This window comes from Trachemys scripta, chromosome 15, assembly GCF_013100865.1.
Source record: "Trachemys scripta elegans isolate TJP31775 chromosome 15, CAS_Tse_1.0, whole genome shotgun sequence".
Classification (NCBI taxonomy): Eukaryota; Metazoa; Chordata; order Testudines; family Emydidae; genus Trachemys; species Trachemys scripta.
This window is the reverse complement of record NC_048312.1, coordinates 355412-371515: the sequence shown is the minus strand read 5'-3', so window position 1 is coordinate 371515 and position 16104 is coordinate 355412. Positions and strand designations below refer to the sequence as shown.

The 16104-nt window shown below is 45.1% G+C and overlaps 1 protein-coding gene across 2 annotated transcripts; it reads left to right on the top strand.

Annotated features, from left to right (window-relative positions):
• Nucleotides 1-818: 818 nt before the first annotated feature.
• CCDC117 (coiled-coil domain containing 117) lies at nt 819-13083 on the top strand. Of its 2 annotated transcripts, none has more exons than XM_034791172.1 (6): nt 819-914; nt 3642-4006; nt 6866-6916; nt 7324-7554; nt 10272-10409; nt 11759-13083. In XM_034791172.1, the coding sequence occupies exons 2-6, from the start codon at nt 3648-3650 to the stop codon at nt 12012-12014; spliced, it is 1035 nt and encodes a 344-aa protein (XP_034647063.1). In that variant the 5' UTR covers nt 819-914; nt 3642-3647; the 3' UTR covers nt 12015-13083. The 2 variants fall into 2 exon arrangements, with proteins under 2 accessions (XP_034647063.1, XP_034647064.1); XM_034791173.1 differs by having other exon boundaries at nt 824-914; nt 3648-4006.
• The last annotated feature ends 3021 nt before the right edge of the window (nt 13084-16104 follow it).

The following is a 16104-nucleotide window of genomic DNA, read 5'->3' as shown; positions in this document are numbered from 1 at the left end:
CGACAGGGGAGGGCGCCGTGCCCGGCCACGGCCCGCAATCCCCGACCGGAGCACCAGAGGGAGGGCGGGGAACCCGCTGCCGCGGCTCCGCTCTCCCAGGTGGCCAGAGCGCCGGGACCAGGGCCGAGAGCCCAACCGGGGCTCTCCGCTCTCCCCGGTGACCAGAGCGCCAGGAGGAGGGCAGAGAGCCCCCGGTGGCCAGAGCGCTGGGAGGAGGGCGGAGAGCCCGGCCGGGGCTCTCCGCTCTCCCCGGCGGCCAGAGTGCTCGGGGGAGGGCGGCGAGCCCACCGCGGCTCTCCGCTCTCCCCGACCGGCTGGAGCACCGGGGGGAGGGCGGCGAGCCTGGCCGGGGCTCTCCGCTCTCCCCAGTGGCCAGAGTGCCGGGGGGGGGGCGGAGAGCCCCCGGCAGCCAGAGCGCGGGGGGAGGGCGGCGAGCCCGCCGCGGCTCTCTGCTCTCCCCAACCAGTCGGAGCGCTGGGGGGAAGGCGGCGAACCCAGTCGCGGCCCCGCTCTCGGGCCGGAGCACCCCACCCCGCCGCGCCGCCCCCCTCCAGGCGCCGCCCCAAGCACATGGTGCCTGGAGCCGGCCCTGTTTGCTGCCTCATCCCTCCTTCCCCCAGGCTGCGAGCCTGGGCTGCTGGGCACAGGGGCACCAGTTTAGGAACATTGTGTAGGGCCCCATAAATCCTAAGGACAGCCCTGACTCCCAGCACGCCCCAGTATGCACATGGGTGCGAATATACACTCCGCCCCGGAACTACAACTCCCAGCATGCCCCAGCTTCGGCCATACTCCTCCCACCGGAACTACAACTCCCAGCCTCCCTCGGCTGCTGTGCGTCATCTCCGGGCGCGGAGAAAGGCCTGGAAAGGAGCGAGGCTGAGGGGTCCCGTCCGCCCCGGGGCCGGCCTGGGGTGAGTGTCAGAGCGCCCGGGCCCTGTGTGGGGGCGGGAGGAGAAAGCAGCGGCCTGAGGTGACGCGGTGACATTAGGCCGATTACTGCGGGATGGGCCCGGGGAATGTAGGAGGGGGTGCGGGGGAGGGAGAGAGAGGCGTGGGTGCGGGGTTGGGGGGGGCTGGGGAGAGGGGATATGGGGGGTTGGGTGTGGGGGATGTGTGGGGGAGCTGGATGTGGGGGGAGAGAGGGTAGAGGGAAGGGACTGGGTATGGAGGGAATGCGGAGAGGATGTGGGGGGGTTGGGGGGAGGGGGCTGGGTGTGGGGGAGGTGGGTGTGGGGGGAATGGGGAGAGGATGTGGGGGTTGAGTGTGGGGGATATGGAATGTGGGGGTGGGAAGATTCATAGATTCTAGGGCTGGAAGGGACCCCGAGAGGTCATCGAGTCCAGTCCCCTGCCTCATGGCAGGACCAAATACGGTTTAGACCATCCCTGATAGACATTTATCTAACCTACTCTTAAATATCTCCAGAGATGGAGATTCCACAACCTCCCTAGGCAATTTATTCCAGTGTTTAACCACCCTGACAGTTAGGAACTTTTTCCTAATGTCCAACCTAGACCTCCCTTGCTGCAGTTTAAGCCCATTGCTTCTGGTTCTATCCTTAGAGGCTAAGGTGAACAAGTTTTCTCCCTCCTCCTTATGACACCCTTTTAGATACCTGAAAACTGCTATCACGTCCCCTCTGTCTTCTCTTTTCCAAACTAAACAAACCCAATTCTTTCAGCCTTCCTTCATAGGTCATGTTCTCAAGACCTTAAATCATTCTTGTTGCTCTTCTCTGGACCCTTTCCAATTTCTCCACATCTTTCTTGAAATGCGGTGCCCAGAACTGGACATAATACTCCAGCTGAGGCCTAACCAGAGCAGAGTAGAGCGGAAGAATGACTTTGTGTCTTGCTCACAACACACCTGTTAATACATCCCAGAATCACGTTTGCTTTTTTTGCAACAGCATCACACTGTTGACTCATACTTAGCTTGTGGTCCACTATAACCCCTAGATCCCTTTCTGCTGTACTCCTTCCTAGACAGTCTCTTCCCGTTCTGTATGTGTGAAACTGATTTTTTCTTCCTAAGTGGAGCACTTTGCATTTGTCTTTGTTAAACTTCATCCTGTTTACCTCAGACCATTTCTCCAATTTGTCCAGATCATTTTGAATTATGACCCTGTCCTCCAAAGCAGTTGCAATCCCTCCCAGTTTGGTATCATCCGCAAACTGAAGTGTACTTTCTATGCCAATATCTAAGTTGTTAATGAAGATATTGAACAAGAGGATAGGGTGTGGGGGGAGGGGACTGCTGTGGAGGGAATGAGAGAATGTGGGAGGGTTGGGTGTGGGGGATGGAGAGGAATGGGGTGTGGGGGATTTGTAGGGGGAGGGGACTGGGTGTGGCGGGAATGGGGAGAGGATGTCGGGGAGGGGATGTGAGGTGTGGGGAGGCAGGGGGGTTGGGTGCAGGGAGCAGGCCATTGTGAGAGGTAATGTGGTGACATTAGGCTAGATTACTGCTGTTTATAGCGTGGCGGGGTTAAGTGGGAGCAGGTTGCTGGGGAAAGGATGGGCCTGGGGAGATGTGGGGCAGTGGCCTTAGACTGGACTATTGCTTGTACAGGGAATGTTGAGGGGCCTCACTCAAGGTCTATTTTAGTACCACCAGTGCTTCTGAAATGGGTTTTAAACTCTGGAGTGGGTAATGCCATGCCATTATTTGCTGGTGCAGTTGCGCCCTCCTGTGCTCCAGGGCACCTTTTCTGTCTCCAGTTTGCTGGAGATAGTTCCAGTGAGAGTCTGCATTTGTTTTGTGTACATTACTGCTGTAAACTGCAGCTGGCATTAAACCTCTTTACAGTGGGTCTCTTAGGTCTGGTCTACACTAAAAACTTTTGCCAGAAAAGTAATTTCACATATGTGTGTGATTTTGTTTTGTTTTGTTTTAAATGACATTCTTATACTGGCAAAATCCCTAGTATAGACTCAGTTATGCTGGTTGAAAATGCTTTTGCCAGTACCACTTAGGCCTGGTCTGCATGGAACTGTTACATCGGCATAAATAAATAAATAAAATATTAAATAGATAAATGGAGATATCCTATCTCCTAGAATGGAAGGGACTTTGAAAGGTCATTAAGTCCAGCCCCCTGCCTTCACTAGCAGGACCAAGTACTGATTTTTGCCCCAGATCCCTAAGTGGCCTGCTCAAGGACTGAACTCACAACCCTGGGTTTAGCAGGCCAATGCTCAAACCACTGAGCTATCCCTCTCCCCCCATCTCTCAGGGGCATGAAAAATCCACACCCTTGAGAGACTTAGGTCTTGTCTACACTGCCACTTTACAGCGCTGAAATTTGCATCACTCAGGGGGGTGTTTTTTCACACCCCCTGAGTGAGAAATTTTCAGCGCTGTAAAGTGGCAGTGTAGACAAGACCTAAGTCTCTCAAGGGTGTGGATTTTTCACTAGTAAATGATACCAGCAAAAGAACTGTTTTGCCTGTATAATGGCATCCACACTAGGGTTCTTACTGACATAATTTTATTGTTAAAACAAAATCACACCCTAACCAACAAGGCCATGCCAGCAAAACCTCTGATTATAGACCTGGCCTTTTCCTCACCGATGCTTATGTGGCATGTTTGTTTATAGTTACAGTGTTCTGGGTTGGTTTGTCTTTTCCCCCAGGTACAGATGAAAATGGCAACCCTGGGCAGATCCTTTCAAGGAGTTTCTCCTGTTTCTTCTGTGGAGTTTCCTCAGGCTCCAGCAACTCTTCCTGACAGTACCTTCCAACCTGGAATCATACAGAGTGAATCCCAGCCTGGCGCTATTGGTCATGAATATCCCCAACAAACCCTGGTGGCTATGGCAGGGAACAGAAATAATATAGTAGAAGGCTCTGACCTCAGCAGCTCATACGTGCAAAGTAACCTGGACCTTGCCTCCCTAGCTGCAAGTGGAAGCTATACTGAGGGCTTGACTGTTGCAACAGTTTCTTTCACAAACAGTGAAAACCCACCAGTCTTATTGCAACAGCAGAGTTGCACCCAGTAAGTACAAAAAACCCAAGGGAAAGGTGGGGGACAGCATCTCTTATCTATAGTGTGTTTTTCTGAATGTCTGAGTTTTCATAAAGGATCTAATTTTTCAGATCTTGTAATTCGTTCAGTATTATACTGGGATTGAGAATTTTGTACTGTCCTCTTTCCTTCCTTCTGTTTTTCTTACTTCCTACCCCACCAGTAAGATTAGGGTGTGTTGCAGTTGTCTGGGGAACAAAAGGATGTTTGCATTTACATAATTGGATGCTGAAATGTGGACTTGATTTAAAAGTTATAATGTGTAATGTTTTTACTGCTTTCTTTCCGTTCGATTAGTGGCTTTCGCTCTCCAGGTGTGTTTCTTGTAGCACAAGGACATCGGTGTGTTGAATCTGCAGGATCATTGTGGTGTAATCGCACTTTGTGATGGATAGGCCCTCGATGTTGAGCTGCGTAATTCGCAGTGAGGGGCCTATTTGAGATAAGGTATGGGCCATTATTGCCATTGTTTTATGACCAGGAAGTCCTTTCAATCCCAGGGTTTTGCCTTCCCTGTAGGCAGTGAACTGCATTCAACCACATGTTGAGGTACAAACCAGGCGATGTATCACAGAACAATTGCCCCGTTCATGCTTACAGTGGTGGTACAAAGGGATCCACACAGATACTCTAAAAGCATTAGAATGACTTTAGAATCTTAACATCCAATTATAATCCCAGCCTGTTGCTTCTCAAATGCCATATGAAAGAAGACTGCTGCAATTCTTTTAAATGTGGATGAAAAGTGTGTTTATCCAGATCAGTAGTACACTGCAGATTTTTGATTTTTTGTGTGTGTGATTAGTTTGATTAACGTGCCATTAAACCATGTTAAGAGACTAAAGCTGTGCAATTGGAAAAAGGCAAATACAGTGCCCATCTTTAAAAAAGGGAAGAAGGAGAATGCAGGAAGCTACAGCCTCACCTCAGTCCCTGGAAAAATCATGGTCCTCAGTGAGTCCATTTTGAAGCACTTGGAGGAGAGGAAGGTGATCAGGAACAGTTCACATGGATTCACCAAGGGCAAGTCATGCCTGACTAACCTGATTGCCTTCTATGATGAGATAACTGGCTCTGTGGATGAGGAGAAAGCAGTGGATGTGATATACCTTGACTTTAGCAAAGCTTTTGATATGGTCTCCCACAGTATTCTTGCCAGCAACTTAAAGTAGTATGGATTGGATGAATGGACTATAAGGTGGATAGAAAGGTGGCTAGATTGTTGGGCTCAATGGGTAGTGATCAATGGCTTGTTGTCTAGTTCGCAGCCAGTGTGAGGCGGAGTGCCCCAGGGGTTGGTCTTGGGGCTGTTCCCCCCCCCCCCAACATCTTCATTAATGATCTGGATTATGGGATGGATTGCACCCTCAACAAGTTAGCAGATGACACTAAACTGGGGGGAGAGGTAGATACGCTGGAGGGTAGGGATAGGGTCCAGAGTGACCTAGACAAATTGGAGGATTGGGCTAAAAGAAATCTGATGAGGTTTGACAAGGTCAAGTGCAGAGTCCTGCACTTAAGACGGAAGAATCCCATGCACCATTACAGGCTGGGGACCGACTGGATAAGCGGCAGTTCTGCAGAAAAGGACCTGGGGATTACAGTGGACAAGAAGCTGGATATGAGTCAACAGTGAGCCCTTGTTGCCAAGAAGGCTAACGGCATATTGGGCTGCATTATTAGGAGTATTGCCAGCAGATCGAGGGAAGTGATTATTCCTCTCTATTCGGCCCTGGTGAGGCCACAACTGGAGTGTTGCATCTAGTTTTGCCTGCCATCCAACCCCCTTCCCCTCCTCCCGCCGGAAAGGATGTGGACAAAGTGGAGAGAGTCCAGCGGAGGGTAACGAAAATGATTAGGGGGCTGGAGCACATGACTTATGAGGAGAGGCTGAGGGAACTGGGCTTATTTAGTCTGCAGAAGAGTGAGGGGGGATTTGATAGCAGCCTTCAACTACCTGAAGGGGCTTCCAAAGAGGATGTAGTGAGGCTGTTCTCAGTGGTGGTAGATGACAGAACAAGAAGCCAATGGTCTCAAGTTGCAGTGGTGGGGGTCTAGGTTGGATATTAGGAAAAATTATTTCACTAGGAGGGTGGTGACACACTGGAATGGGTTCTCCAAGGAGGTCGTGGAATCTCCATCCTTAGAGGCTTTTAAGGCCTGGCTTGACAAAGCCCTGGGATGATTTAGTTGGGGTTGGTCCTGCTTTGAGCAGGGGGTTGGACTAGATGACCTCCTGAGGTCTCTTCCAACCATGATATTCTATGATGATTAAGCACTCACTTCAAGAAACAGGAATGCTTCAGGAAAAATACATCTATTCCTTTCCCACCTTCCCCCACAAACACAGTACAAGAAAGAAACTGTCATGGAAATCAGCAAAAGGCAGCTGAGCAAACCCAGTTTTAGAGTGTTCTGTCTTTATTTTTGGGAACAAAAATACGTGTCATGTTTAGAATGTCATGCTTCACACTTACCTAAACTTGCCTTCTACTTTGGCCATCATGGTTGAGACTAGTTACCAGATGATCCAAATGTTGCCCTATTTCAATTATATTCAGGTAACTAATTTCAAGAAGAGATGTGTGAAGGTAAACTGCTTCCCTTTATACCCAACTGTTTTCTTTTTAACAGATTTGTTTCTAGACTAATGCATCTTTGGCTCTGTTTTTCCCCTCATCTGATTACATCAAGGTGACCCGCCCACTGAAAGCCATGGAACATCACCCACCAGCAACATCTGCTTTAATTTTCTTGATCACACTCAATTCCATCCAAAGGTATAAAACACTGTTAGTAGTCAAATAACTGTTCGTTCTCCCTTTCCAGAGTTTCTCTTCGCTGTGGAAAGAAGCATAAACTAGAGGAAGAGGTGGATGGGTAAGTTAAACTTGTCTTCAGTGACTTGCTTTTAGCCTGATTCACTCTCTGTCCCATGTGGTGATGGTGCGTGATCCAGGGTAGAGCTCAAAAGATTGCACTGTGCTTGGGTAAGGGAATCTTTCCCAATACTACTACTGTTTGGAACCATTCTCAATTGTTCTTTCCTGAACATAAACAGAAACCTTGAATCCAGTCCAGTTTGTATAATACAAATCTAACTGAATGTGTGATGCTGATTTTCTTGAAAAGGCATTTTTGTAATTGTACATTGGAAGTGAAGTTTTTCTCAACAGACAAAGTATGCAGCTCTGTAGAAATAAGTGTGACAGACAAAGATCTTAATAGTTTTTTTACGATGGCAGAGATTTCTCTGTTGCCAACTATAAATTTGCTTGGTTTCCTAGTTGCCCTGTGAAGAAGAAGAGACTGATTGAAACTGTTCACTACTCTCCGAATCCCAGCACTGAAGAGATTCTCTGTGCAGGTCAGCAGGCAGCTGGGGAGGTTGCAAGGCAGTGCATTGGTAGTCTTCATGAAGCTGGCTTGTTAGAAATTCCCTGTGAAGATATGGATCAGACAATGGGGGAACATCAGTGCGAGGTTGCCCGCAGGAAGCTTCAGGAAATTGAGGACAGGTAAACGCAGGGATTGAGTAGAATGGGTTTTTTCCTAGCTTTCCCTTTATTCATAGGCACTGTCTAAGGGATAACTGAGTTTATTGTAGTGGGATGGCAGCACCACTGTAGACTCATAGACTCTAAGGTCAGAAGGGACCATTATGATCATCTAGTCTGACCTTCCGCATAATGTGGGCCACAAAAGCTGACCCACCCACTCCCGGAAGAATTCTCTCCCTTGACTCAGCTGTTGAAGTTCCCAAATCATGATTTAAAGACTTCAAATCGCTGAGAATCCTCCAGCAAGCGACCTCTGCCCCATGCTGCAGAGGAAGGCAAAAAACCTCCAGGGCCTCTGCCAATCTACCCTGGAGGAAAATTCCTTCCTGACCCCAAATATGGCGATCAGCTGAACCCCAAGCATGCGAGCAAGATTCACTTCAAAAAAAAAAAAAAAAAAAAAAAAAGTGCTCTAAAATCTACATGGTGACTTGGATTGTCTTGATAACAGCTTTACCTCATGGGAATCTGGAATACAGTGATTGGTCCAAATTTGAGGTAATTGTGAGCAAGGCATTCTCAAGATACAGCACCCTTCAAACCCCTCCCCCCAATCAAAATTTTACAGTTCTTAACTTTATTTTGACACACTGGGGGATCAAACTATGTCTCTTATCCTCCCCGAATTGGTGTTATGGGGTCAGGATTGATTTCAGCTAGTGTCCGGCATCCACTGCCCCTTTGGGGATACAGTATTACAGTTATTCAGAGTTAAAGTTAAAATTACAATGTGGCACAAGCTAGAGAACGTTGCAAGCCAGAATTTTTGGAGGCAGCCTGTCATCTTGGTAACTGGGAAGCTCAGAGTGACAACCTGCAGTCACTGCACCTGAGCAACACCCATATATTACAAGTTAAAGTCCTGCCCTTGGCAGCTCGCTGAGAATGTGTTAGCCCATTAGTTGCTTTTTGCCTGCATTACCTAGGGGTTCCTTCTGGAAGATTTGTCCTTAAAGGAAAGCTTCTGGTTTGAGATCTAGTATTCTGAAATCCTCATGCATGCTCGCATTTTACTTAAGTATTGTCAAGGAAAATAGTATAAATTAAGAGAGGAAAGATTGAATGAATGATGGTAATAAGAAACAGCATAAAGGTAATATACCCATGCCACATGTTCAGGAAATGGTGAGGAACAATGGGACTATCTGTCTTACATCCCCGTGACCCCCATTATTGTACTATTTGAACATGTAATATATTTATTCTCATGACACAAGGAGGGAGATGATAATGTCTCCATTTTACAGATGTGGAACTGAGGTACAGAGATACGTAAGTGATTTGCCCCAGAGCTGAGAGTTGAACCTGGGGTCTCCCAAGTCCTAGGCTAGTATGCTAGCCAGTGAACCATTCATCCTTTCTGGCTGGGACTCTTGTCAAAGGAGTTGTTGAGCATCAGGAAACGCATTCATAGTAGAAGGCCTTATAAGGACTGGTATAAGGTCGACTAATGTAGCACAGGATACTGTTGTCAATCAAGAGTAACAAACTTTATCATGATCATGGAAAAATAAATACAGAAAACGAAATTTCAATTTCGGTAATTCATCCAGTCTACACAAACCAAGGATTCACACTTATTAGTTCCATCTTTCAAAGTGCTGTAGCTCTTGTGGAAAAAAGGGTCTAAAGAAAACTTAGGCTAGGTCCACACTACCCGCCCGATTTAGCGGGTAGAGATCGATCTTCTGGGATCCATTTATCGCGTCTCATCTGGACGCGATAAATCAATCCCAGAAGCGCTCCCCCGTTGACTGCGGAGCTCCTGCTCGCCGAGAGGAGGAAGCGCTGTCGACCTGGGAGCTTGCCTGCGCCGCGTGGATCCGCAGTAAGTAAATTTAGTTCGAGCTAGGAAACGTCGACTTCAGCTAGCTATTCTTGTAGCTGAAGTTGTGCTTCCTAGATTGATTCCCCCGCCCCAGTGTGGACCAGCCCTTAGTCATATGGTTTTTGTTTGTTTGTTTGTTTTTAAAACAGTCACAGTAAACTTCAAAGTTGATATCCCCCCATCTCATACAGAAAAATAAGCATTGCACAAACTACAGTGAATACTTTAAAATGATACTTCAACCCACAAGACAGTATTTTTTGGATTTCAGTGGCTTAAATGTAGGTGCACTCTCACAGTGCTGCAGGTCAGCCTTAAGTCAGTGTTAACAAAGTTTTGTAGCAGTGAGTTATACCTTTAAAGTGATTTGTGATGTGAGATCTGACTTTTGTAACACCTCTCTGGATCTGCATTGTGAGGTCCATATTGGACTACATACAGGATTCTTCTGTTTGCCCTTTTCTAGGATTTCAGATGCTCTGCTGGGTACATCTGTAGATATTCTTAGAAATTTATATACAAGAGCTTTACCAAAAAGGCAATTCTTGCAGTGCATCCTAAGTGGTCAAGCTTTGGGTCATTCTAATCAGTACTCTGAGCTGCTGTAGCATGGGGTCACCAAAATTCAGGACCTTTCAGAGCAGCTGAAAATAATCTTTGAAGCTAAACTACAGGGATCTGAGAAGATGAAATTGCTGCTTAACTCAATGTTGCTGTTTTATATTGTGTGGTTGAACTGCATTCTCTCCCCTGATTGGGATTCAATTAGCAGTAGGTATACATATTTGTCAGTGATATCGTCAATAATAAGATGTATTATTTCCCCCTTTCCTGCCTCCATTCTTAGGATAATTGATGAAGATGAAGATGTTCATGCCGATGGGAATACTAGCAATCTGCCCACCCTTGTCCTGTCTGATACTCTTCAAAAGGGGCTGAGGAGGGATTTTGATCAAGCCCTGACAAAAAAAATAATAGAGTCCATGTAAGTTCTTGAGGAAATGTTGGAGTTACACAGATAACATACCCAAATGGAGAAAAGGGGTTTGCCTACAGAGTCCATCTCTCCTCTGTTGAACAAGACTTGATTTTACTGTAATTCTTTATAGCATTACTGTTGAAAGATTTTTTGATAATGTGTTTGTGATGTACTGTGCTGTATTGTGTAGGAGGGCATTATATGTAATTGCTAAAAATAGGGTACTTGCAATTTACAGTAGAATGCTGAATTCGTATAGACTAACATAAGAATGGCCGTACTGGGTCAGACCAAAGGTCCATCCAGCCCAGTATCCTGTCTACCGACAGTGGCCAATGCCAGGTGCCCCAGAGGGAGTGAACCTAACAGGTAATGATCAAGTGATCTCTCTCCTGTCATCCATCTCTACCCTCTGACAAACAGAGGGACAAACAGGGACACCATTCCTTACCCATCCTGGCTAATAGCCATTAATGGACTTAACCGCCATGAATTTAGCTAGTTCTCTTTTAAACCCTGTTATAGTTCTAGCCTTCACAACCTCCTCAGGCAAGGAGTTCCACAGGTTGACTGTGTGCTGTGTGAAGAAGAACTTCCTTTTATTTGTTTTAAACCTGCTGCCCATTCATTTCATTTGGTGGCCCCTAGTTCTTATATTATGGGAACAAGAAAACAACTTTTCCTTATTCACTTTCTCCACACCACTCATGATTTTATATACCTCTATCAGATCCCTCCTTAGTCTCCTCTTTTCCAAGCTGAAAAGTCCTAGCATCTTTAATCTCCCCTCAAATGGGACCTGTTCCAAACCCCTAATCATTTTAGTTGCCCTTCTCTGAATCTTTTCTAATGCCTGTATATCTTTTTTTGAGATGCGTACAGATGTAATCTCCTCAGTATTCAAAAAACTCTGTTGTATGCTCCCTCTAATACATAATATATATTCTCTCAATTTCACTAAGCTTATAGCCTGCTGTTCATATATGAAGGTTTCCATATCAAGGGAAAGGTCTCAGTGTGTGGTGAACAATAGTGAGCTTCATGGTTGGTGCAGTGGGAGAGAAGAATGATTTCATGTTGTACCTGGGGTTAGAATTGAGAGTAATGGAATGAATTTAAGAAAGGGGAAACTTAAGATGAAAATCAGGAAAAACTTTTGTTAGGTTGTGAAATAGTCTCCCAAGGGGAGGAATTGGAACTTTCTCCAGAAGATTGGACAAAACACTAGTGCATGTCCCTTGGGGGACTCTTCTCCACAGACAGAGACTTAAGTGGATGAGGAAATTAGATGGTTTTCATTTGTCACAGCTGTGATTGAAAGAGTTTTGATTAAACTAAGACTCCATCCCTTCTAGGAGCCGTCCCTCCATGGAGCTGGTGCTCTGGAAACCTCTCCCTGAATTCCTCACAGACAAACTGAAATCTGTTTCTGTTGCTAAAAACTACAAGCAGCAGGGGACAGAAGGTTGCCAGGCCAAGCAATCAACTCTTGGAGCCGCCTTCCAACCACAAACTGAAACATTCTCTGAAGCACAACAAACTGTGATATCTCCAGGACTATATAGTAGCTTGGGAACATCTGGATGTGTAGAAGAGGAGATGGAATTATAGAAGCCAGATTTCAGGCTGAAATGGGGATTTCTGAAGGTTTCTGTGGCTGATTTTTGACTCCCTCTACCTTCCAGGTATGAGGTGTGGACCTGAAGTTGTTGTTGTTATTGGGGTTTTTTGTTTTCTGGTAACAACCAGAAGAATCTGGAGTTGGGCAGTCGCAACTGTAGGAGATTGAAGAAAAGCTTTATAGTCTGTTAAAAGCAGCATCTTTTACAAGAAGTCCAGTGGCCTTTTGAGCAAGGAAGAAGTTCTCCAAATGGCTGCTTAGACCTGTCCTCTTAGTTGCCTTTGGTAAAGAGTAAAATGCAGAGATCGAATGCAACAGTGGTTCAGACCACCCCTTATACTTGGTGAGCCATTAAGACTTTGGGGGATATGCTTGGCTCGTTCTGTTAGCTTCATGAGAGGTTACTCAAATGTACTGAAAGGAGAAGATATCTCTGACTAGTTACAGGAAGGAAAACAATCCCTCCATCTACTTGGCTTGACCTTAAAATGTAAATATAGAAATTATCTGTGCAGCAGTGTGATGGGGGTGAGAAGTTATAACTGAACACTAGACTCGTATGGTCTAGGTTTGGTAGAAAGTTAAATCAGTGACTCAGCTGGAAGTTGGTTACTAAATTTAGCCTAAGGGCCAGTTAAAAATGTTCAGTTTTCTCTGAGCTAGTAAAGCAGAAGCCTAGAGGATGTTCTCAGCTGATTGATTTGGCATTTTACATTGTGCTGCAGTTTTCCCTTGGTCTGAATCAGATTGGAAAGCCAGACATGACCTTTGGTAATATTTCTGACATGGCTGGTGCTGAATTTACTGACACCTTTTGATTTTAATCTTGATAAATGATGATGTGTGAATCAGATACAGAGGAGCTGCTTTAACTGAGCTTTGGGTAAATGTTGTTTCAGTAAGGGCCAAATCCTACTTGCCATACATGACTAGTCTCAAACTACGTGGGACTACTTGCATTAGTAAAGTGAGCAGAATTCGACTCTAAGTAAACCTGGACTTAGTGGTTTATGTAAACCAGGAACACTTGTGTCATTAAAACTATACTGTTTTTCTGAAGTTTCACATTGCATCTGGATTATTAATGTATACTGCAGGCATTTATTCCAGCTAATCGTACTGCAGGAAAGGAATCCAGTTAGCTACTTATTAGAAAACAGTACAAAAATGTATCAGTATGCAGTAAACCAAGTAATCTTCTCAGTCAACAAAGAGTCAGTCCAAGGTTTCCTTGGAGACATCTGAACTGAGGTTCCCCTTGTGAAAATACTCTTCTGGATAAAGGTGGTATTAGGATGGTAATTCCCAATCGGTTTGCCTTGACTTCCCCCATACTAAAAGGAAGCCCATGCAATGGCTCCTCAGCAAAGCAGCTTCAGATTTATTGGAAAAGCAACTATCTACACTTCTTTGCTTAGCACAACACCGTAATAGTTTATATGGGGAGACATTCTTCTAGTTAAAAACCCATCATATGTATTTTAATATCAAAGCTTTAATTTGCAGTCAGCATTTCTGCTCCTTTGGCTGGCAGTGGCATTTTATCTGAGAGGAGACATTCTTTCTGACATGGGCATTTGGGGGTAGGTAGAGAAGTTCCATTTCTGTAACTCACTTTTCTATGCTGCTCTTCTTGCCCAAGATTCTGAAAGAGCTTTAATGTTTAATATTTAAACAAATGTTTAAGAAGTACACACTAAAATTATTCTGCAGTTTGAACCAGCATTGAAGTAGGCTGGAAACTGTTGTATAACTTGACATCTGAAACCTTGATTTCTGTACTGGGCAAATGTGTGCAGCTTTCTTCTGCTCTTGTATCTAAATTTTTATGTGAGGTTGGTGAAAGCCTCTTATATGTAGTATGTAAAACATCTCATGTGAATGTCATTAACCTACTAAACAGACTTAAATTCTACAGCATCTGAGAGGCTGCATTGTTAGTGTGTGTAAAAGAAAACAATGAGATGCTGGAGGGAAGACTTCATTGTCCACTTTGTGAGGTTAGAAGGTGTTGCAGTGCTTCCAAACAGATATCTGTTCTAAGCTTGTATGACTTTGGAAAAGGTTCAAAGTTCAGTTTGCGCTTATCTGATGGCTCTGGTCCTAAATTAACTGAATTAGAAGAAGGAAACATTCATACATAAATATCCATTTAATGGAACCATCTTGTCAATACTTAAAATTATGGGACAGAGAAACATGGAGGACATTAGAAAGCTGAGAAGTGTGAAATCCAAGTAGGACTCTTTTTCCCCCCCCCCTCTTAAAAATATGACTTGATTTTTAAAAACTTATTTTTTCATCAGAATTTCCAAAGGAAAAAAGTGTAGATACTGTGGCTATTTCTGGTTTTAACTCCTTTGCATATCACATGTGTGCCAAAGGTGGCTATTCAGCTCTATGTTTCCTCCTTAAATTCTTTGCTGATGCAGTTTCCACTGAGCCCTAATACTACTCTACCACTTGACTTGAGATTTCTCAGAGGATTAGTGGCAATGTGTTCATTGGCCTAAGCCAGGGGATGACTTTATATCTAAAGCAGTTGAGCTTTAATTAGCAAACATCTAATTTGGTTTTCAGAGGTCTTTTCTGTTTTATATTAAGGGGAAACAGTTCAAAGCTCTTCTTGTATTGATGAGGGAAAGGGAACACTGCTTCCCATCCAGAAACTAAATGGAATGCTAATTGAAATGAAATTTGCTTCAAAAAAAAATTTAAGGTGTGGGCGGCTGCAGTCTTTACAGTTCAGTCTATTGTTAGCTTTCTTAAAAGGTTTTTTGTTAGTTCTGCATGTTAAGTGAGATGGCACAAATGGTGCAATACTGGGAAATCCTTGCTGGCTGTTTTATTATGAAAGATCTCATTCTGGTCTGTCTTCTGTTGGGACCAAATCACCATTTGTATGTCATAGTTTTCAATAAAAATTTTAATGTTTTTAGATTGCTGTGCAACATTCTTGCTGTAAAACACATTGGAAATTAAGACGAAAGCTAGACAGGTGGAGTTCAGTTGGTTTTGAAAGAGGTGCAGAAATGAGGGTAAAGTACCCTTCATGCCTCTGTAGCTCATTGTGCAGCCTAAATAGGGGTTCCACTTGAGACGCTGAAATCCTCCTTCTGCCCCTTTGCTATGTTCAAGGTATAGTGAAAAAGAGTTGGAAATAGGATTAATAACACAAGTTTCATAGTTAATCTATAAATAACTTCTCACTGGGGATGTGAGAGGAAATAATACTTTACCCTTTCCTAGCACTGTCCATCTAAAGGCCTTCATCACTTCAGCAAACATTAAGGCAGGCATCCCCGTGAGCATGGTCAATATTTCCATTTTACAGATGAGGAAACATGAAGTATAGCGATTAAATGATTTGCCCATGTTTTGCACTGACTAGAACCATCTACATTAAAAAAATATTAATGTTCCTCTAAACTAGGTCAAACATGTGGATCACTTGCCATATACTTTGTGTCCATGCACAAGTGCTTCTAATGTCTGGCAGCCATTCCCAGTATCAGAACAATTGCACCAGATCCAGGTAATTTTTAAGACCTTCCCCACAGACATGGATCAGTTCAGACTGCTTCCATGTTAACGTAGACTGATGGTGCAGGCATTGTAGAGTTGCACCAGCTCTGTTGTTCCTCCCGCCATAATCCTACAAGGTTTCTGCCTGCCATTTTGACACGTCCTAGTGTCGGCTCTGTTTCCTGTCTGCCCTTTCATTTTCACCCATCTTGTTTCTGTGGGCTGGTCTGCACTGGGGGTGGGGGGATCGGTCTAAGATACGCTATTCGTGTAGTTGAAGTCAAAGTACGTTAGTTCAACTTACCTGGCTGTCCTCACGGTGGCAAGTTGACTGCCGCGGCTCCCCCGTCGACTCTGCTTACTCCTGCCAAGGTGGAGTACGGGCGTCAATTCGGGGATCGATTATCGCGTCTAGACGAGACGCGATAAATCAATCCCCGATAGATCGATTACTACCCACCGATCCGGCAGGTAGTGTAGACTTGGCCTGTAAAAGCCTGGGAGCAGCCATCTTTGCCTGGTATCCTTCTCTTGGGCAGGGCTTGCAGCAGCCAA

Coding starts and splice junctions, on each gene's coding strand:
- CCDC117 (XM_034791172.1), top strand. CDS start 3,648: ATGAAAATGGCAACCCTGGGCAGATCCTTTCAAGGAGTTTCTCCTGTT. Junction 6,917..7,323: donor CTAGAGGAAGAGGTGGATGG/GTAAGTTAAACT, acceptor TTGGTTTCCTAG/TTGCCCTGTGAAGAAGAAGA. Junction 7,555..10,271: donor CTTCAGGAAATTGAGGACAG/GTAAACGCAGGG, acceptor CTCCATTCTTAG/GATAATTGATGAAGATGAAG.